Raw genomic sequence first — 22,829 nt, forward strand, 5'->3', positions numbered from 1 at the left:
CTGCTCAAAAGGCTCTCAGCAGACTAAAAATCAAGCTGGCAGATTTTATGTTGAACCAAGTGCTTTCAAACGGTGTCAAAGCTCTTAATTATTAATAGAAAAGGTATAATGTGCCAGTAGGAAGCCAAACAGCAGTTTAGGAGGGAAGTGTTGGTAAATCAGGAGCCAGCATCTTAGTCATATCTTTTCCATCACGCCACTGCTTCTAATACATGAGGTAATTCTGCAAGTCTGGATGCATTAGTCACCAACAAATTGTATTCACAATTAAGGAGAACTCGACACTCCTCCCGAAATCTCTCATTTTTCTCTGGCATTCAATCCACTGCTATCTTACGTCCCCCAGAAAAGAAAACTCTCCCATCTGCCACCCCAGCAACCATATGGGATTCTTGGAAAATGAAGGCAATTAAAGTCCCTGTGGGATCACAGCTCCCAGATCAGCTGGGGGGTGTTTGGTAGGATCAAATATTTGAGGTAAACACATCCTGTGCACAGGGTGGCCCTGCTTCGCTGCTGAGCAGGGTTTGCCAACCGTAAGCGTCTCAAACCCACCGTACGCAGCTGAGGGTGGCCTCGTTACGGGACGTCGGAGCTGAAGGAAAGCTGACCGATACGTAACGAGCCTGTCCTTGCTGCCAGCCCTCGTCACCCTGAACCCGGGGCAGGACTGCCCCAACCCTCTGCCCCAGGGTCCTGGAGGACCTGCACCGCAGCACCAGCCCCGCATCGCCCCGGCCCCAGAAGCCCGCAGCAGCCCGGCTTCAGGCTCAGGGCAAGGGAAATCGGTCTTTATTTCCCAAAACCAAAACTCCCTTTTGCTGGCAGAGATGTCCTGCTGCAGGGAGCCATCGAGGGGACGACCGTATTGCCCGCAGGGCGGCAGGGACAGCTATGGAGGGAGATGCCAGGAGCTGACTGTTTTGCCCCACACGCTCTCAGACTCTAACATGAGCCCCAAAGAAAAAGTAATGATGTTCTGCAAATGCTGAAGGAGGTCAGTCAACCTACCCCACAAGCTGTTACTGTCAGCTCTCCAAAGGAAGAAAAGTTTCTTTTACTTTTTAAGTAATTTCTGGAAATGGTCAGAAAATCTACTGCACACCGTAAAAAATTAATTCCTGGCTAAGTAATCTTCCTCGCATAATTTGATAGAAGGCCATTTCCAGACTCAAATCCTAACAAAAAACAAAGACCGTTTATTTCAGCCTTCATCAGCACCACAAGCTAAAACTCTTATTTTTGTATCATGCAAATATTCCTCACGCAGCGTAAAGAACTAACACCTGCCCACATAAGTCATACACATTGGGAAAAACAATGAAGATTATTTTGGCCTGTAAAAGTAATTTGAGAATAATGGGTGAGTAAAGTCACCACATAATAATTTTCTGCATTTACTTGATTTGCCTGATTTCCTTTTGTATATTTCTTGTGCTGCTTTGTTTTGCAAGTATTCTGCAAACATCGGTTCTAGAGAGCTGATCAGAACATTTCACTCCAAAACCCAAAGACTACAACACTGAAATGATCCAGTTTGAACATACTTATCAAAAGAAGTTCCGTTTTTGTTCTGTTCTTTCTTTTTTCATCTTTTTTTCACTTGAAAAGCCCGAACTTGGTAATAACATTTTTGCCTCATCAGCTCTCATCAGTAAAACCCTCCTCCTCCAGTTGCACATCCCCTCCCAGTGCAGCCCAGCTGGGAGGTGTGAGCACGACAACCCTCCCAGTTTACTGGCCCAACCTCAATTCCTCTGCCTGCAATCAAGCTGAAAATGTAGCCTTTTCTCCCTTCCCATTAATCAAATACAGCAAAGATTAATACATTCAATTAACTTTTTTTTGGTTTGGTTATTGTTTCACTTCTACTTGTAACATTTCATGTGCTTTCCCAAGTCTCCCTGCGGGCTGCACCCACTGCCGTGGCCAGAGCACCCGAGGTTTTTTGGGGGGACCCCGGGAGGTCTCCGACCCAACCTCCTGCTCAGGCGGGGGGGGCTGTGAGACTGGAGCGGGTCGATCCACCGGGGCTTGGAAACCTCCGAGGACGGAGACTGCAGGCACGGATACCACGTTAGTATTACACCATTACACACGGAAGAGTCTGGCTCTTGTAAGAGACCTGAAAAACACTTTTTGTCATGTCCAACGTAACTAAAGCCACAGCAAGACACATAACTTCAAGTCCCATCTTGGGCTGCCATACTTAAAAGCTACAGATATATTGGACAGAGACGATTCGTTGGTGTCATTATTTGAAGAAGCAGCGGTTTTGGGGCAAACCAGCATGGGCTGGAAGAGCCCCAGCTGCCCAGTGGTCCTCAGCGCACAGCTGAGGCTCAGCCTTGGCTTTGTCACGTGGAAACCTCTTCGCCTTCACGCTGACGTGAACGTGGCTCCACAAACCCTTCCTGACTCAGGCACCGCTCCTCCAAATTACAGCGGTGCCATCAGGGAGGCAGGGGGAAGGTCCGTGCCGCTAGCCGAAGGCTGATGCCGTTGAAGAGCACGCGGAAGGCCGCAGAAGCTTTCCCGCATCCGCCACCACCACGATGCCACGTGGCAGCCTGCAGATGGGTGGGCATCCCGGCTGTGCTTAAAGAGGGGATAAATCTTCCCTGCTCCTCGGAGCTCCCCGGCAGGGTCTCCCGGAGCGAGGTTTGGGCCTTTGTTTAAAGCAGGCAGCTCCGTCTCCACGCCTGCGGCTCCCTCTCCTCTCCCCCCACTCCCACCCCTTCAGCCCGGCGTCGGCAGAAGCCGGAGGAGATTTTCCTCTCCTCCGCAGGGGACGCGGCTGCTTGCGTTCACAGTTTTTCCAAGCGCCGGTGCAGACAACAACAAAAGATGAAATACTGCTCCTTCCTCCCATGATTTCCTTTCCCGCTGTCCGGTAAACCCAGCTGGGACACCTTCACTGCAGGAAGCCTGCGGATCGCTTCAAACCCGGCCGGCCTCGTCGGTGCCGGCCGCCACCGCGGCCAGGTGCCGGCAGCCGCAGGGCTGAGCCGGGCGAAGGGGGGAGCGATGCCAGCGCGCGGGGGCGGGCGAATAATTAGCGGCGGTTCTTATGCTGCTGATAATTTCCCAGCTTAGCACAGCCCTGTCAACAGTGTCTGCGCAGCAGCTTGTGCACGGCCAACGTGCAGCTGGACGGAAAGCGGACAAGGGCAAATTAATCGGCGGGCAGGATCCCTTACGGCGGCAGAAAGGACCAGGGAGATTGGGTTACCTCCATTTTAGGTTAAAGTGGTGGCGTTACAGCTCCAGCTAATTTATGAAGTTAATTAGGCACAAGGATCTTCTTTCAGAGGGAGACAGGATGTCTTTGTGAGCGAGCAGCCCTGTTTTCCTCCTGCCCCTTTGGGGGAAATTGTCAGCTTTCTGCTGGGAAATCGGATCGCGTGGGAGGAGGGGGACAGCCGCCCCCGGAGGTGGTCCCCATCTGAACCCCGCTCACGCGCCGCTCCTCCGCCCGCCCCAGCTCATTCCCAGCCCTGGCAGTTGTAGCTGCCGGACGACTGGGGAGGTTTGGTACGTTTTCAGCATTTTCAGTGCCTGTGTGGTACGGCTGGAAACCAGCACTGCCTTCAGAAAACACTCCCGCATTCGTCAAAAGACTTTTACAAGGGACAGTCTAGGCTACATCCTTGATTTTGAATTAAATCTGCCTGCAGAAAGAGGAAACAAAGAACACATTCGGCCGTTTCTTTAAAATATTTTGACTGTGGTGACATTTATAGGTGGCAGAAAGACCTAATTTACTATCATTTCGCTTTCAGCAGTCTCAGTAAAAAATTTGGCTAGGCTCACGCTTGAGAGATTCTGCCCAAAAGAAACTTGGATGCAGACTGAGCAGAGGTGCTTGAAGCAGAGCCGGGATGCAGGGGCTGAGCGGGCTGGGGCGAGCGCTGCATGGCAGCCAGGGAGCAAAACACACCCTGGGACCCGCAGCTCGGCCGAAATCAAAGGGGAGAAGGGGGACACAAAAAAGAAAGGACTGGCCAGCAAGAAGATGAGTCTGAGATCTGCACATCAGCTCATAACAAAATACAGACTGTTCTGCTGGCTGCCCCAGGGAAGGCTTTGTTGTAGCATCTTCGATTCCTGCATCCATTTCCCCACAATGGCCGTAATGTATTTTCAAATACTGCTTTATTTGAAAGTAAAATTTCCATTAGCCAATATTTGTCTGAGGCAGTTTCTTTGAAGAAAATACTGCTATGCAGCTATCTCCACACTAATTACATGAATTAAGAAAGCAATGAAGGCACAATGTCTGTATTTTCTTTCCCGGGCTTTCACGAAAGCTGTCTAACGCATATGTGCCACTGAAGTTTAAGGTGCTTTTTTAGATCTCTTGGAGGGAGATCTAACATAATTCCGTTTGCGAGAAGCACCCTTAGATGTTCCCAGAGCAAATCACACAGAGCGGTGCTGTTCAAAGGCAGAAACTTCTGAAAAGTCTCCCGAGAGGCAGCACTGGGAAAAGCTGCGGACAGCGGGAGTCAGGCCGGAGGAGCTGCGGGACGGCCTGGAACACGGAGCCTCTGAAGAGGCCGTCCGTCCGTCTGTCCGTCTGCAACCGCCCGTACACCCCACACCGGCGGCAGCACCCAGAGGAGCACGCCCACGGTAGCTGCAAAGCAGCAGATTCAGAGCAACCACATAACTCACTCCTGCTGAGAAAGGGAAGACAGGCGCCTGATCCCATCGGTAAAAGGGCTCTTAGCCTGACATATTACCTTTGTTTTAATCGATGAGCCTGTAGAAAATATTTTGACGTATGACTACTAGTTCACATGGGGTTAGCCACAGAACTGGAGACTTATTTTATGAGAATATTTGGCTTAATTTTCAAGTTCAATTTGTGGAAAGTTTCTAGACCAAGAGCCAACTAAAAAGTGAAAGAGCTAAAGCTTTGAAAAGTTGTTATGCCAAACTCTGGGGGATATGAAAAGCCCACACAGCAGAAAAACAGATAAACCATCCATCTTCGACCTTTTCCTTCCACGAGCCCAAAGCAACGAGCCCGCCGAGCTGAGGTGCTGGGGGAGGCTGGCATTCCTTCAGCGCTGGACTTCTCCTCTTGGCCAAACAGCCTTAAATATCTCACCTCAAATGGAAGTTTGTAATTTCCCTCTGCCCTCCCAAAACAAGATCACTGCTCTGTGGCCTACAAGCATCGTTCTTTTTCACGTATCTTAAAACACCTCATGGAAGCGCACAGATGCTTAGAAAATAAATCCAGGATTTTTTAAACACAACATAGGAAAGAATTATGAAATATATACATATACAGGTATATATATGCAAGTTTTAAAATGTATTGCCATCAGCAACTAAGCCTCAAGTATATTTATCTGCGGAGCCTACTGAGTACGCTGCTTGTGTTTTTCATGAAACAGGTTTAAGGACGTTTGCCAGATACTTGAGTCACTAAAGTTTATGGAGCTTTCTAACTGCAGGCACAATCTAGGACTCCCAAGTTAAAACTGCTTTAAAAAAAACAAACAGACACCCTTATAACAGTCTGCACCAAAAAAAATAAGTCATAAGATACTTCGAATATTATGTCATCTGGAATAAGCCAAGCAACAGATTGGGAATTTTAGGATCTTTTCTCAAGTAAGAAAACTAGGAGATAGGCGGTTTCTGTTTTAAACTGGAAATAATCTCTACCCCTCTTGAGCACAAAGCCAACCCCACGTCTAAAATACAACATGCAACCCCCAGAGTCATCTGCCTAAATCCCCCTGCCCGGCCCAGCGCAGAGAAGCGCCCCGGGTCCTCCGGCAGATAACTGGAGTAGGAAGCTCGCTTTGCCGGCTGGACTGTCTGCCTTTTTGTTGCAGAAATTTGGCATTTTCCCCTCTCCCCAGGTCCCAGCCCACCCTGCAGTGCCACCAAGTGCCCTTCAAACCACGCTAATGGTGAGCCTCAGCAGCAAACTCATTTTTCTTGCTGGCACAGAACCTGACACCTCATTTTTGCTGTGCTGTCCCCAGTCTTGCTCTCGTAGCCTTTTAATATTTCCTGTGACTCCAAACAGGAGAGGAAACAATTACATTTGGGGTAACTTCACCCCAGTCTGCGTCAAATGCCACAGGCAGTTTCATGGCTGAGAACCCTCTGCCCCTCCAGACAAAATTCTGTGCGGATCAGTTATTAGGGGTGTCCCAGGGCTCTTCCCCATTTCCATGAGCAACACAGCAGCACCTCACAGCTCTGTTAGGAGACGGAAAACACGCAAACCCCAACCAGACGTATGAGGAGGTATCGAGGGAAGGAAAGACGAAATAATTGTGTATCATGACACTGCTTGGAAGGCAATGCTTTGAGCAGCAGTTTCCCTGGGGACCTGGGGTTGGTGACCAAGGGTTGGGGACCACCCAGGGCACCTCTCGCACCAGCTCCGGGCCATCCCACCCTGCTGGGACCACAAATGCCGAGTGTAAAGCCCCCAGTCCCAGCATATGACTGCAGTCAGGAACAGGTCTGCTCATCTTAAAAAGAAATTTAGATAAGGCTTTTCCAGAGGAGCTATGATCACAAGATTTTACCTAATCCCTAAAAAATGCCATTTTTTTGTTTGGCAGTCAGCAGATCCGCCCCTTGAGGCTGGCCTTCGCAATTAAAACCCAGATTAGGCAAAAGACCAGCATTTCGGGGTCTGGGCCGAGCTTTGCGTGGCTGCACAGAGCAGGGCTGGTGGGAGACGCTTCTCTCCAGCCCGAGCAGTTACCAGCTGTGGTTCGCTGTGTTTCACCTAATGGTGCCAGGCACAGAGCGGGCGCTCAGGGCTGTAATCGTCCCCAATGAAGGGCAGCAGAGGACCCGCGGTGGTGGAGGAGGGTCCGGGGGGGGGCTGGCTCTGATCGCTGGCCCCAACAACGCCTCTCCCAGCTCTTGGCTTTCGCCGGAGCCGCAGTGGCTCCTGGCCAGCCGGCCACAATGTGGTGGAAGGAAGAAGAAACGGCTTTGTTTTGCCCAAAGCCTCACAATTAATCAAGTTTCTATTTCCTCGCGGTCCCACTTTACCTACCCAAAATGCACCAGGCAGTTTCTATCACCATGTAAGAGTCCAGACACCCTGCGCCTATGACAAGGTTTTCTTTGCAGTTTCGTATGAACAGAGAGAACTAGAAAATGAAGCTAAAGTAAAAAGAAACGTCTTTACTACAGCAAGTACAGCTAGGATGGCATTAAGAATTTGATGCAATGTGGGAACCTCCCAAGCAGGCTAGCGGCCCCAACTCTGCCAGCTGCCATCCCCTGGGACACCCTCCTGGGCACCAGCTCTCCCACCCAGGAGGAAGAGGACCCCTCTGAGCACAAATTACTCCATTTTTATAGCAACACACGCCAATACAAAAACCCAGTACCTTTTCCCAGTCTTTTTCCAAATTAAAAGTGGGGATGAATATTGGGGTGGGGGGAGAGCGGGTAAGAATCCAGGTTTCTCAGGGACGGGAGTACTTGATTTAAGAGAAAATTTCTTAAACAGAAGTGCCAGAGATGCCATTTCAGAGAGACATTCCCAAAGTGGCTGACGGGAAGGCAGGGTGAGGGTGGGACCCGCTCCTGCACCTCTAATTGCCATTATTATTCAGGAGTATAAACAACATGAGCAAAAGAAAAGAGAGCCACGAAAGCCTCTGCAAAACAAGGGCAAGCGAGCAAAAGGGAGAGGAACTGAAGAGGTTGTGCAGGTTGAGGGCTCATTTCTGACACACCACAAGCCCCTCTGGACGGAGGACGGACGGGCAGACAGCATGGTGGCGGACCCTCTGCCAGCCCGCCCCGAGCCCCAGCCCCTTATCAGCACTGTGTCGAGGGTTCACCAGCTCCCCTGGTCATATGCAGGGCAGATCCTCTGGCTGACGGTCTCTGTATGGTCTTACGTTAATCTATAGATAATTTTTTTTCCTTTTAAAAGCATTGCTGGGCTCCGATCTCCTGAACGTCTTTCATCCTTCCAAAATGGGCAATATACTTATATGGAAAATACAGCTCGAAACCATGAAGCGCATCAGTTCTGCACCTCACTTACATCATTTGATAACAGGGAGGGGATTATTTCAGAAATACTCTGACCTGTAAGCCTGACCTCCAAGAAAAGCTGGTGCACAGAGGGAAACAGAAGCTCAAAAATTCCCTGGCAGGTCCATGCTCGGAGGCTATTCCTCGCCCCTGGCACTGCCACGCTCACCGCACCCTGCCAAGGAGAACCAGCTGCTGCCTGATCCCAGAGTTGCTCTCAAACCAGTTACCTGTGACCAGTTAAACAGCAGGGAGGGCTTTAATAAGCAGAAGAGGAATAAACAACTCAAAGGGGCTTTGGCTGCACGTACACCCTTCTTCCTACCCGCATGCATCAGCAAGCAGGGGTGAGCACAGCTTCGAGCACGTAACCACTGCTGAGACCGGCGGGAGGTGATCCGCTCCTCCGGCACGCTGCGCTCCTGGGCTCCGCAGCTCTGCGCGGGATGTGCGAGAAGGAGCTGCGGGAGCCACGTCCCCGGCACTCGCAGGATGCCCGTGTTCCACCTGTGTCGCCTCCAGGGATGTGGAATCTGGAGAGGACTCATCTCAACTCGGATGGGGGATCCCACCTTCGGCACATGATAGCGGTGGCCAGAAAAGCCAGCTGAACTTTAAACTGTGCAAATTTGACCTGTATGTCAGCAATGGGAAAATGAAATCCTGTATTGCTGTTTGCAGAGTGGTGGGTCTGGATCGGTCCAAAGCTCAGACCCCAAGACTAATGGGGCTTTGCAATTAATGCCAGAATTATTTGTGCAATTCCAGCAGAAGACAGGAATGGATAGTGAAAGAGGGAGAGAAAGGGGGAAGAGACATTTGACGTGGATGTTACCGAGGATGTATATATAACCTGCCAGCTCCCAAAGCCCTTGCAAGGACTGGGCCACACCAAACAGGGCAGCAACAGCCTGACATGAAACAAAACTGCCAGACCGGGACGTGGCTCAAGCACACAGCTCTGTCCCAAGGACGGACTGGAGGTGATCCTGCTCTGTGCTGGCAGCACACGTCCCCAGCGCCGTAGCCCTGTCACCATGGCCCGCTGCGATGAGAGCGGCAGCTGGCTCAGCTGGACTGCAGATACCCCCCGCACAACTGTGACCCGAGGTGCAGAGCAGAGCCTCGGTGGCCTGCTGGCACCGTACCCCCTTATTCATCACAGGAGATGACCTCCTCTTGCTCCTTCTGACACCCAGCAGAAGCATTCAGCTGACAAAGATGGCAAATCTTTTTGCCGAGCCAGCAAGATGTTATCTGTTGAATGCAACAGTTCATTATTAACCATCTTCTTTTGCATTTTAAAGGTATGAAAAACGCAGCAGTGACTAACGAGCATCTCTCCTGCAAGACCGGCTGGTTCCACTTCACCCAATGGCTCATCCAACACCACTGTCGGAATTAGTAACTTCAACCGAACACTTCTGAGCAGCTGCCATCCCAGCTCTTACTGCCGAATCCAGTGTGATAAAGATGGGATTTAGTTTTAGGATGCAAATCCCAGGGCAGGACAGAGGGCAGAGTCAAGATGCTGCTGCTGGTGCTGCCCCTCAGACAAACCGCCTTGGCCTCTCCGACTCTACCCAACTAGATGCTCAGTATAATATATCACAAATATCTGTAAAAAAAACCCAAATGAAACTAAAAAGTGGCTGAGCATTTCTAGAACTTTAACTATAAAGGCAGAAATGACAGTATTATGCGACAGCAGCTGACAGACATGGCTATCATCACTGACAGTAACCACGGGTTGCCTCTGCGGCCACGAGAAAGCTCAGCTTTGCCAGGACTGCACAAGCTTACCAGTGTTTTAAAGCACTGTATTTTATAGGAAAATAGATCCACTCTTGAGGATAGGTTTCTTCCACTGTATGAGTTAAACTGGCCTAGAGTCAGGGTGCCAGGGCGACCGCTGTATCACCCACGGGGAGCAGCATTCCTTGGAGCACTCGCACACATAACCTCTTTGCTGTGCTTTCACCGAGCTCTGCTCAGAGAATAAAATGGCACTGTCTCACAACTTCTCTGTGCCGAATAAAATAAAAGCTGAATATGGCTGTAAATAGTTCTTGGGCTTTCACAGCCTGCAGGCAACTCCCCAGACATGCTCTCTGTGTGCCTTCAGGGGGGTCTTTCTGTAAATAAAAAAAGTTTGTTCTAGCTGCCAACTTCACACGGCATCCAGAAACCAAGAAACTCTCCCCTGAATTCCTAACCAACACCAGCTTCTGCTGCCCTTTACACCTGGCTAATCTTCCTGCTGACAGTGTAGGGACATGGCTCCTGAAATAAGAAGGATTTGTTCTTACAGTAATCTGACTAATGAAGCAGTGTACAGTAAAGTTCACATCACTCCTACTACTGACGACTCCACAAAAGTTAAAAAAAAAAGAAAAGCAAAACTAAACAATTTATTTTTGCCGCAGAGATCTGCATTCTGCGCGGGTACAGGGAACAGAGCTGCTGAATAAGGCTGTGTCATGTTTACGTAGTTATTTTTCAGAATGGAAAAAGTGACTTAAATTCTGTGAGGAACCAGCAGCATTTGAAGGTCTATTTACTTCTCACATGCTTTTGCTTACGTGTGTCACAGCTGATAACTGCCAAAGCTGTTTGCATTTTTAAGAGATTATTTATTCCAAAAAATACTGCCTACCCTGTTTGATACATTGATGATGCTGCACTGGTTCGTCTACTGCTAGACGTGGATTTGGGATGGCGAGGGACTTCAGAGCAGAGCACAGGGACGGGGCAACGAGAAGGCGCAGGCCTTCAGATGGCACGTCACGGCCACCAGCACCACGGCTTCAGCACGCCGTCCCCCCCTGCCCCGCCGCCAGCCCGCGGCTCCCCTCCCGACCGCTCGGCCCAGGACCAGTAAGGCGGCACTGATGGAGGCCGTTTTGCAAATATATTAGTACTTGAGATTTCTCTCGTTTTCGAGCAGGGAAGGAGAAATGTCATTCAAGTTTTAACCGCGATGCCTAATGAAGATTTATTCTGGTCCTGTAAATCAAAAGCACATGGGAATAACCTCTCTTCCTTAGACTAACTGGGTTATTTTTTCATGACCACTAGACCTTAGATCTGCTCCTCATTTCTTTCCATACCCGCGGAGGGCAAGAAATGGCCATACTTGGTCAACGAGAAAATAAAGTAAAATGCAAATAGACACGTGATGACTAAATCCAAGTTTCCCAAAGCTCTTCTTTCCCTAAAGGCAGAGTCCCCGGGGTGAAGGAGGTGCGGCAAACAGCGTGTGTCAGGGCTGGGTGGCGGAGCGGGGGGCTCGACCTGCCCCGCAGCCCCCAGCACCCCCGGTTCCCGGAGCCTGCGGGTGAGGACGGGTGCCGCCATCGGTCCCCGCCGTGAGCCTCGGCGATGGGCACAGCCTCCCCCGGCCAGGTCCGGCTTCCCTGTCACCTGGGAAAAACCCCGACTTCGAAGGCCCCCGCCACACCACCGGGATCGCCGATGGCCCCGGAAAGGTGTGGAGAGGGGGAGACACCATCCAATACAGGCAGTGTCGTTAGGCTGGTTGTTATCTCCTCGAGAAATCAGGCAACAATGCCTGATAATATTTCATTTTGAGGGAGCAACAGATGATACTTCCTTCATCAAGTGATTGGGTTTTTTTTTTTCCTGCATTCATTATTTTTGACTTGGCTTGCACCTAAGAGAATTCCGAGGGCAACCGGTAAAGGCGTTGATTTTGTGAAGGGAGCTGCTCTGTAATTACCCGAGCAGACACTGACCAGCCCGTGAACTCGTCCTACGTTAAAAGGACGTCAAGATTGCCAAGCCGTGTACTCCAAAGCTGGGAAATGCTGAAACAAGTCAGCACCAGAGCACTGGTGAAGCTTCGCCCTTTGGCTGCCCGACGGCCGGGCACGCACCGGGCCCCACCGCCTCCCCGAGGGAAAGCAAGGAGCGTTAAAGGACAGATCACATATGCGTGAGGGCAGGGAAATTAAGGCAGCTTTAGTTCTGGGCATCTCCTCGTGCATGGGGACCCCCAACCTCGGGGGATTCCCTTCCAAAGTCGAGGGGCTTCTCAGGGCTTTAGAGAAGCAACAGGGTCATGCCGGGTCAGCCCCAGGCAGGGCTGAGCCTGTCGGTGCCCGAGGTCTGGGCTATTTAATAGCTCGGTCCCCGCTATTTTTAGAGACACCCACTCACACAGCTGACGCTTGAGTGCCACCCCACAGAAAAAGCCACATTTCTGAGCCCGCTCTGCAGATAAAGCCTCCTCCCGCGCCTCCCCCGACTCATCCCGCTCCCACCCCGCTGGCCCCAGGCTCAGCCCAGCCCCGCGGACCCCAGACCCCGGCCGCCCTGCTCGACACCCAAGCTGACGCACGCCTCGTCCCCGCGGCGCTTCACCCGGGGCGATAAAACCGCAGTCACGCCACAGGCGAAAACCAGCCAAGCGTCTGCAGAGAGCGGGAGCGAACGCGCTGTGGGGAACAGTCTCTGGTCACGGGATGACTTGCGGGAAGGTCTCTTCTCTCTAAGCGCTGCCCAGCGCATCTCGGACGCAACCGCCGCGGAGGCAGGCTGAGCGACGGGCAGAGCGCTGCCCGTTCGACCCCGTTCAGCGGTGACACGGCACGTACCGCAGGACTCGGGATGCTGAAGGCAGACAGGCGGGTTTGCACGAATCCCTGCCCAGGGCTGGGGAAGGAAAGGTCAGGCGAGCAGGAATGGCCAGGTCCTCCTGGGGCACCTTGCCACGAAGGCAGCCCAGAAATGGGATGTTTTTGCCTCTGAGAACACTGCGAAATAATCTTCCAACAGAGACAGAGGGTCGTATAACTTCAGAAATCAACAAGCCTCTAAGAGAGCGTTAGAAACCTGCAAGAAACAACTGTTCAGAAACATCCCAGAAGTGCTGTCTGGCTGCGCTTCACTTCAGCAGAGGTAGTGGAGCAGCCCTTCAGTGGCAGCATAAAATTTAAAAGGGCGTGGGGGTATAAAATAAGCGCTCAGAGCCACCTCTGGGAAACATTTCTGCAAAGACGTGGCCAAGGACTTTAAAAAAATGAAAGTGCCCAGCTTTTGTATTCTAGTCCCATTTGCTGGGCACGAAATAGCAGCCAGCCTGTCCTCCCAACAACAGCCACCCACCGCTCCTCTCCCTGGGAGAAGCAGCAGGACGGTGTGGATGGAGCAGGTCATCCCGGCACTTGCCTGCAGCCAGTCGACAGCGGGGTGCACGGCTATGGCTGAGATGGGGCACCTGCAGGACCCGGGCAAGCATCCCTCGGGCTAGCTGCAAATCTCGGGTGCTCTGCCACCCACCCCAGCCCTTCCCGTGCGCTTCTGCTGCTCACCTCCCCTTCAAAAAGAAGGGGCAGAAGGCCCCTGGGTATCATTTGCACATTCATACTTACAAGAGTGCAGGCTGGCAATTTCATGGAGTCGCAATGCAAAAATGCAAGCTCATCTAGTTACCAGGCTAAATATCATCTGGCCCCACCCCACCTTCAACACAGTCCCGCACAACAAGAAATTACCGTGAGAGGAGAAACTGAAACCCTCGCGACTCCATCTACCTCCTCCAGTAAGTTTAGGCTGCTGTTTATTTTCCAAACTGTAACACACTAGTTGTTCAGGTTTGCAAACAACTGTAAAACCTTGCAGTGAGTCGCAGGTAGGAAGCCAGCCAGAAGCACCCAGTACTATACCCAACAGCTGATTTAAGGCATTACACTTATTTTAAGCACTAAAAGGTGATTCTAACGAGGCTGTGTAACGCAATCTGGCTACCGCTGCCTGTGTTTGCAGCACTCACCTCTGATTTGGTCTCAGCCAGATTTAAGCACTCAGAGTGGCCGCCCGTGCCCCCAGCACAGCGGGGCCCTGCACGCAGCAGAGGTCTTTGAACAATACAGGGGACACAGGTGAGACTAATAAATAAATAAAAAAGGGAAGAAAAAATACAAAGCAAGCACCAATCAAGGGGTTGGTTATCTGCAGTGATACACCCTACATCAGAGGCTTCACAGGTATGCATTACAGAGCCACCATGGCAAGATGCTTTTATTTAAAGGATTTTAAAACCAGCAATCTTAAATCTTCTGTTTTTCATGATCACACAATTTAGCTTGAAAACTTCCCCCGCTTCAGCTGAAGTATGTATGCTAGAAACACAGCACTTTCTGGTTCTTGTTTTGCCATGTTTTCTAAGGCAGGCATTTTCTGCAAGGGCAGGATAAAGAAACCGATGCTCCTTTAGAAACAAATCCCCCTCCCTGGAGCTTTGGTGGCCCTGGGCAGCCAGCCCCGGTCCCTCCGCACCCTGCCGCCGCAGTGACAGCTCCTGGCATGGGACAGCAGTCCTGCTGACTCACCGAGTACAACTCCCGCCCAGAGCAGTTTTTCCATAAAAATAAAACCAGCCCTAATAAATAAATGCATTCCCATAGTAAAACCCCGATTGGTGGCTGGGAAGGAAGAGCCTTTGCCCTGCAGCAAAACAATTTCCCTCCCGGTTGGTGAAGGAGGACCACGTTTGAGTGAAGGCAAGTCTGAGAACAACCGCGTTCCCCCTGGGAGGAGGACGGGGGTAACAGCACCGAGGTGGGGACACCTCGGCCCCAGCATGGTCACTGCTGTAACACTCATCACACCCAGAAGTTAGGGACGAAGCGGCACACAAGAGTGAGATTTAGGAATCGGCTCAGCTCCCCGTGGAGCAGATCTGGGGGAGACATGAGCATTCAGAAGGGAGCCAAGAAGCTTTTGTAAACAAAAGCTCAGACAAACATCCCTAATTTCACAGATAGTGTTCACAATTTTTAGCATTGCACATTTAAAGGCAACCTTTGAACGCATCGGCGCTCACTGCAACAAAAGGAAAACAAGAAACCCCCCTGACTTGCAGTCCTTAACATTTGTACTCCAACAAGTCTCCCACTGAGATCAACAGGAGTTATTTCCACAAGAACATCAGTTATCAGCTTAATAAGAAGCAAGAACATCAAAATGACCCAGCTCCTTTCCCTGCAGTTTCCCAAAGCGCTTTTACAGAGGGCAAGCAGCTGTGCCACAGCTCCCATGCAGTCAGGAGCCACCGTGCCCAACATGAAACGTCGCGTGTGGGGACACCCCACTTGGGCTCTACAAGGCTTAAAGGATGACGGTGGAAGCACTGCATCCAGCTGCAGCCTGTGGGGAGCAGGCAACTAATGATGGGAAGGTTTGATGGTCTCAGGCACACCGCTGCCTCTGCCGTTGGCTGGGCTGGAGAGCAGCTCCAAGGTGGACATCACTTTGGGGCAACACAACGGCACAGCTTTCCCTGAGCACAGACCAGAGTTTGGTACCTTGTGACCAGCAGAAAAAATGTGTTTTCCCCTTCACAGCCGTCACGCTCTGCCCGCTTCGCAGCACGTGTGAGAAGGTGACGCAAAGGCACTGATGCCACGAGACAACATAAGCAAAGATTTTAAAGCGACATTAATGTCGAAAGGCTCATCGTGTGCCCCTTCTGCTCATCGCCCTCCCTAGGTGGGCACCCAGCTCAGGACAGCTTCAGCTGAGACTGGGGCCTGGCGGGACGGCGAGGCTGGACAGGACACCGGGGTAAAGTGCGGGCAAAGGGCGAGAGACGCACCAACACCTAAAGGCATCAAACCTCAGAATAAAGCAGGAAAAGGCCCTAATTAATGAAGGCATTTCCCCTGCACGGAAGTCTCCATCAGCCCATTTTTTCCAGCGACGCATTTAGCAGAAAATAAGGAGTAGATCAAATTCTGGTCAGGAGTAATTTTTAATTTACTAACCTTTGCTGTTGTCCCATTAGGGAAGCAGAGGTCCCTTTCTCGAAGGGAAGGAAACACTGAATCCAGGATTCTTTTGTACTTGTTCTCTTAAAGAGTTTCTTGTTCAGAAAGAAATCCCTTTTTCTTTCAAGGAGGAAAGCAGCACTTCCTGGCCTCCGCACACCTGGAATTTTACAGCTCTTCAGCTGCAGGGTTTGAATTTTGGCGAGCACTGGCTCCCAGCTCAGGCAGCTGATCAACTCGTGGGCAGGCTGCCAGGAAAGCCAACCCCTCCTAAACGGGTCCTCAAACAGGACAGCCCTGGCCCACAGCCGAAAAATTAGAGAAAACAGTGAAGAACACAAGAAAAAACCCAAAGTCCTGAAGCAGAGCTCAAAGATGGGTCTCACGGGACCAGCAGAGAATTTGGCAGAGTATTTGAAGGAGTGCAAAGGGCAAGGCACCCTGAGACCCTCCCCACTGCCATATACCCTAATTGTGGGTCCGGTAATTACAGGGCAGCACCAGAACCCCTTGCACGGCAGTGACAGATACTACAGACCGACTGCAGTGTGCGTAGCTGCCCAAGGCTTCCTGCAAAGCCCAAATTACTCAGCTGGTTAAAAAAACAGAAGCGGCTTTATACAGATATTATTTGGGTAGTCCCGCAGAGCAGCAATGACAAAGCCGCCGGGATACTGGCACCATTCAGACACCCTGCCCTGACCCAGACTGCAGTCTGTAAAGAGCCGGGGGGCAGGGCTGGGGGATAAACCTGCTGCTGGCAGCCCTCCTTGCCCTCCTCATCCTCGCGACTGCAAACCAACACCCCTCGTAGAGCGCTGACCACTGAGGGCAAAACACCACGGACCTGCCGGACCTGCCAAAACCATGGGCACAGACTTGTGTTCGTGGGTAAGCGGGCACAGAGGGGCTGAAGTGACATCTATACATACTCTTTAAAGAGAATAAAATGACGTCAGATGCTTCATTTCTCATTCAAAGATTGGATTAAAGATATTTGATTTAAATATTTGGGGTTATAGAGAAGAAAATATTTGCCTTGTGGTATTATTCACCTTAAGACTCACTTTTCAACCTTTAGCTCAACATGGACTGAAAACTTGTGTATTCCTGCGTGTGTAGAAATGATCACATAATCACTGGATTTGAGGAAAAGCACCGAATGCCACAAACACCATCAGAGCCATAAGAGCTGCCGGTGCTACCCTGCTAATCACTATTTCACTTCGCAAAATTGTAAAGGCCCCTTAACTGGCGGCAAGCAAATGGTTTCACTGCCGGTCTGCTCACTTAATTCCTCAGTAACAGCAAGATGCCTCTGTTCCCCAAAGCCTCACATAGCTTTAACTGATTTATTCTGCTGAACTTCTTTATGACTTCCTTTAAAAAAGAAATTATTGGAAGAGGCAACTCTTGGAATCTGAAAAACTGCGAATTTGGCAAACAATTCCTGTAAGGTCACAGCAAGACTCAGGCTCACAAAACTTGCTGTATTATAAGTCACATAATTTTTTTTACCCTCGAAGGATAAATAAACTAAAAACATCCTGTTGGGGGAATGGTATGTGACTGACTTCCAGAGCTTCAATCAAAAGTACGGGCATGGGATATCGACGCACCTTTACGCGGTACATAATATATGTAACGCACAACCTTAGTTTAGAGGCATCCTACCTTTTGGGTGCTCTATTCTGCCACCGCAACACTCCTTGCAGGCGGCTTTCTCGCAGTAGGTAAATCCACAGACAGCAGGCGAGGCACAGAGCTGAGCCTTACGCACCCCGCTCCCGGAGCCAACGCCAGGAGAGGCCAACAAGAGGCTGGGCTGGTTTGGTACTCATGCAGCTCACGGTTTTAGTGGCAGTAATGGTGAGGAGAGAGGCAGAGCAGATGGATGAAAGCCAGAGCCTGTCCTCTGTTCACACACAGGCTCACGCAGGCAGTAGTGCCAGCTGCCCGCTCCGTACTTACCTTTCTGCCCGTGCAAACCGCTGCAGGCACGGGTCCCCGCATGCTGGCAGCGAGGGCTGCGCCCCAGACCCCCCAAACCCCAACCCCTGCTCTCTACCAAGCCAACAGCCACACGTTTCACCATCTCTACCAGTACCCGCCCTGGTACTCATCCATTTCGAGCCCTTAGCAATCCTTCTGCTGATAACCAGAAGAAAGCAGCTAAAGCAAAAATGTTGCTGTCTGCTCTCAAGGGACTGGGGGCTTCTACGGTTGAGTGGGAACTGGAAGTGTTCAGAGCCTGTGGGAGGACTGGAGGGGTGGGAAGGAAGGTCTGCCTTAATTGAGAAGGTCGCCGCATACGGCAAGGCCATAAACTGCTGCGGCAGGAGCAGCATTCCTCCCGGCTGATCCATAGGGACGGGCAGGGGCGTGCCGAGGAGCGCTGGGGGGAAAATTGGCTTCGGCTTGCAAGGACTGCAATGGCTCTTGAAGATCTGAGCAGATCTTCACATGTACGAGGAGGGGAGGTTCTGTGGGAAAATGCTATCGGGCCCGGCAGAGCCGCGGCAGGAAGGAAATTCCCCCAGCAGAGACGGCCATCGGCGCGAGGGCTCAGCTGTGTCGAGTTCAGGGGACTTCATAAATAACTCGGCCGTCCCCAGGGAGTCATTGCTAAGGTCGCTATTTTTTCCCTTGAACTTTCCAGATGAAGGAAGCAATAGCAGAAGCAATGGCACAGATTTGGCCCGAGATCAACTGTACTGACAACAGTCATAGAATTTAACTCAGAAGAAAAGTCCTTTGTGTTTGCTGGAGTTATCACCAGATGGGTCGAGCAGTTCAAGCAGCAGTGTGGAGTTCTGCTCGAAAAATATTCCACATGTGCAAAATAATCAGAGCTGAAACTCACCAGCAGATATAACCCACAGTCACTAATTCCACCGCTTAGACCGAGTTAAAAATGCAGGGCACATGCTAGACACCCATTAAAAATTAAAATATTAAATTGTATTCTTCAACAAACTGCTGGGATTCAGAGTAAGAAACAGCCCTGATTAAAGATTAAGGATGGAGAGCTTATAAAACACTAATTACCACTGTACTTACAGTGAATTTGGCCTGTTGGGTTTAATTACTTCTAGTTCAAGATCACTTGAGTTCAGGCTGGGCTGGGGAGCGCTGTTGGAGTTGAGGAAGCTGTTTACGTTTGAAGAGATGACGGATTCCAAGCTGGAGTTGATGATACTGTTCCTGTTCTCCTCTAAAAAAAATCAAAACCCAAGAATCGTCAGCCATCACACACAGCTGCCATTGCATACAAAATAAAGAGCATACTGCTGCAAAGGCATCGAGCGTTCCTAGTAGTAATCCTTGCCCTAATGCAAACAGGGCAGCAGCTTCCCAGATCTCAGAAGACAGGCAGTTAGTTTACGGAGATATTATCCAATAAACTATAAGAAATACCAGGTGCTCTTTTTTTTCTTTTAAGATGCAGCTACATTTTAAATGAATACCTTTTTTAGTAAGAAAATACTCAATTTTCTCAAGGCATTAATATTTTATATTCCCAAAGACATCCAAAGTACTACACAACCTGAAAAAAATTAAAATGCAAACTATATACAGGAGTGCATTTCTCTGTGACTGAAATCAGCTACCAAGGGTCTGAGCGTTTGTGTGACAGAGTAGGACAACATTTTAGAACAAGAACAGGACAGATCACCCCGAAGTTTATCTCAGAAAAAAATGCTTCAGCCTAGGACTTGACGTCAACGACTATCGATCTTTCCTGGCCAGGTCTATAAGGAGAAAGGGGACGGGGTCTCCGCTCCATTTCAGCTCAGCTCTTCTGAAATACAGACCAGCTGTGGGTCAGAAACTTGGCTTTATATCTGATCCGAAATAGTGCCTCATGCCCGCTCCCGCCGTAGTGCCGGCTGTACTGCGTTGGGGAAATGCTGGCACTGCTCCGCTGACAATCTGGAGGTTTCTTAAGAGTTTCTTGTTTCCCCTGATCATATCCTGTTAAAAGATTTCCCCCTTATTTGTGTAACTTCAGCAGTGAGGAGTGAAAATATTATGCATCCCAAACCCACATCCGCAGCATGGGCTCCCTCCTCAGCTTTACGCCGATTACCTAAAATCACATTAATTCATTTTCGTAAGATGCCTTTTCCGTATAAGCAGTAATTGTAATTGTGAGAAGCAATTATCATTACTGATGGCATGGAAAGCAGCCCTGTTGCAGAGAACTGCTACTTCTGTGTTGACGTTTTCCTGAAAAATAGGCATCTGCTGGAAAACATAATGAGTCCTACTTCAATGATAAATCTTTCAAAAATTATTTTTCCAGTGCACACTAATATAATCAAATTACTACCAAAAAGCACATAGAAATAGGGAACCCCTTATACTCAATCCCTTTAAATTGTACACCTCTGCTTGTGTTAGAAGGAGAACATGTGATATTCATCCATATCCTGTACACATTTAAAGAAGGATAAAAGAGTGCAAGAAGAACTCCTGGGATATATGAAAAGTTAATCCTGAACATACAGCAGAAAGAAACCGCCTGTATTTCTGTAACATAGCTTGGCAGCAGCGTTGTCTCAGGCGCAGATGAGCATGGTGTTTCAAAGAGAAAAGTCCACATTAGCAAAAGGTTTGTGGATGCCAGGGGGAAGAGCAGAGTCTAATGCTCCTTGTCACACTCCTTCGCTAGAGTTGCTGCATTTTCCTGGTACCTGGACAAAATCAGCGCCTACATGGCAGCAAGACAGGACTAAAACTTGGTTTAGCTCAGGTTGCGCTTGTCTTCCAGAGATCAGCCAAAGCCAAAGTTGTGATAATTATGTTGATACATGTCAACACATTCCTGAAATTGCATTTCATTAATCTTGATCTCCAATAAGCCACCAAGGGAACAAGCAGCACATACACCTCTCTGTCCCCAACTTTGTTCCTCCAGTGCGCCTAATAGGATTTTTTTCCCAGCCATGGTTTCCAACTCACCACCGTCTGACGTGCCAAAAGGAAAATACGAACTATCTCGTCAGCTTCGAGCCATACAGTGGCTCAAACAACAAGCCATGCTTTCCCTAAGCCATCAGAAAACCTCGTAACAAGAGCGATTTCCCCAGAGTGCCCACTTTAAAGACATTTATTGGCCTATGCTTTACGCCCAGCACCAGCAGCAGGCGATCAGTTTGGTGCTGGAGCTGCAATTCAGCCGGAGGCTGCGGGTGTCGCACAGCGGGACCGGCTGACGGAGGAGAGTGCACGGAGTCCGGCCGGAGCCGGGGCAGGTCCTCTGATACGAAGCTACGAGCTGGCAAAAGCCCCCCTGGACTCAGAAGGCATAAGCACTTTGTGATGAAAAAGATTATCCATGCAGAAGATAAAAAGAGGCACAAGCGAAGAAAAGCAGAGCGCTGACCTCCACAAATATTGACAGGCAGACGCGGGAGCCAGCAGATGAAATAAGAGAGAAATTAAGCTGCCTAAGGACCTAAAAACCCCCAAAGGCCAATCCAAATCACTCCTCGATTTTTGCATCTGCCCGAACAGGTTTTAAGCAGTGCCATGACAGACCACCTCCGTAGCGTATAAAGAAGGCCAAGCCCAGGGTTGGCCCCCACTGAGCCCCACCGGACTCAACGGCCGTACCGCAGGCTGTGAGGAGCACGGATCTGAGCCGATGGAGTGTGGTCTAACACTACATCTTATTATTTCCAAACATTTTCTGCTGGAGGCTGAAGTCCAAAAATAAGCTCCGTAAGCCTAACAAATCAGTGTCAATTGTCTGCCTAATCTCAGAGCTAGCTACCAGCCAATATTGAATTAAAGTCCCTATCAGTCAAGAAACTGGAAGTGTTTCATCTAAAGAGGAAGGGAGATGAAGGGCAGAATCTGAAACTCTTGTTTTGTTTTGTTTCCTCCTTTTGAAAGGCCGATACTGTATTTTGCTTCATGTTTTTAAAAGCTTATGTGAAGGATTCTTTGCTGTGAGATGTAATTTGGTCTTACAACTACAAGAGCAGAACCGCCAGTCAGCTAAAGCGTGTTCCTTCTCCATCACACAGAAGGCAGAAGAGCCACTTTGCAAACCGCCGGCACAGCCGGGTGCGAGGGGGGTCACAGCCGGCCACGCTCTCGTTGCAGACCACCGGCATCCCCCTCGCAGCACAGCCCCAGCCCCTGCCACTGGCCCCAGCTCCTGGCTGCGTCTCCTCTCTGCTGGCACCGTGGCCCGTTCCCATCACTGAGAGAGCTACTGTCAATAAACCAAACCAGCAGCTTCTCTCCAAGAGCCCCAGAACTACCTTCCTGGAAAGGAAGGGCTTAAGGGAGAGCTGCACTTGGACATTTTTTGCAGTCCTCCCTTCGCTAAACAACAAACTCTCCCATCACTGAACTGCTCAGCCGGCGCAAGTTCCCTCTCTTCCAGCTCAAGAACCAGCAACACATCAAAGTGAGTTTGAGTTTGAGTTTTCACCACTTACCCAAACCCTTGTGAATCTTAATGAAAAGTAAGTCGGGCAGAGCCGCAGGAGCCTCACCGAAGCCTCCGGCTTCTCCGGGCTCTCCTCCAGCCAACACCACACACCTTGCCAGAGAGCAGAGCAGCAGCTTCTGGCTGATAACCTGATCTAGGGCACTTTGGTGAAAGTTATCCACAGGGACCACAGAGGTGATGACAAAAGCACTCTGCGTAACAAAATACAAGCAAAGTCCCAAAACACTGTTTATAATGACGAACTAACAAGGAACAAAATGGTGCATTTGCTGCGTTAATGACACTTGTTTCACAATATGCACTCAGTTCCTGGGTCAGTTGTGGACAAAAATGTGAATGTTTAACAACGAAATAATCACTATAATTAGCTAATCTGCTCTCTTGCATGATCCTGTCTGTTGAACATTATAATTTTGGACTTACACACAGCTTTGTATAATGAATTTTAGTGAAAATATGAGAAGGATATTTGACTTCGATGAACAGATTTCAAGTAATGACAAATTCACTGTCCCACTTAACTTCTT

The 22,829-nt window shown here is 49.9% G+C and overlaps 1 protein-coding gene across 4 annotated transcripts in view; it reads right to left on the reverse strand.

Annotated features, from left to right (window-relative positions):
* Positions 1–22,829, reverse strand: part of ARHGAP26 (Rho GTPase activating protein 26) — a 155,300-nt gene that overhangs the window by 16,932 nt on the left and 115,539 nt on the right. For all 4 annotated transcript variants that reach the window (XM_052816225.1, XM_052816224.1, XM_052816227.1 and 1 more), the window contains exon 20: positions 18,894–19,047. In XM_052816225.1, coding sequence (XP_052672185.1) covers positions 18,894–19,047 — 154 coding nt within the window. The remainder of the gene's footprint in view (positions 1–18,893; positions 19,048–22,829) is intronic.

Source organism: Harpia harpyja, chromosome 20 (assembly GCF_026419915.1).
Source record: "Harpia harpyja isolate bHarHar1 chromosome 20, bHarHar1 primary haplotype, whole genome shotgun sequence".
NCBI classification, from domain to species: domain Eukaryota; kingdom Metazoa; phylum Chordata; class Aves; order Accipitriformes; family Accipitridae; genus Harpia; species Harpia harpyja.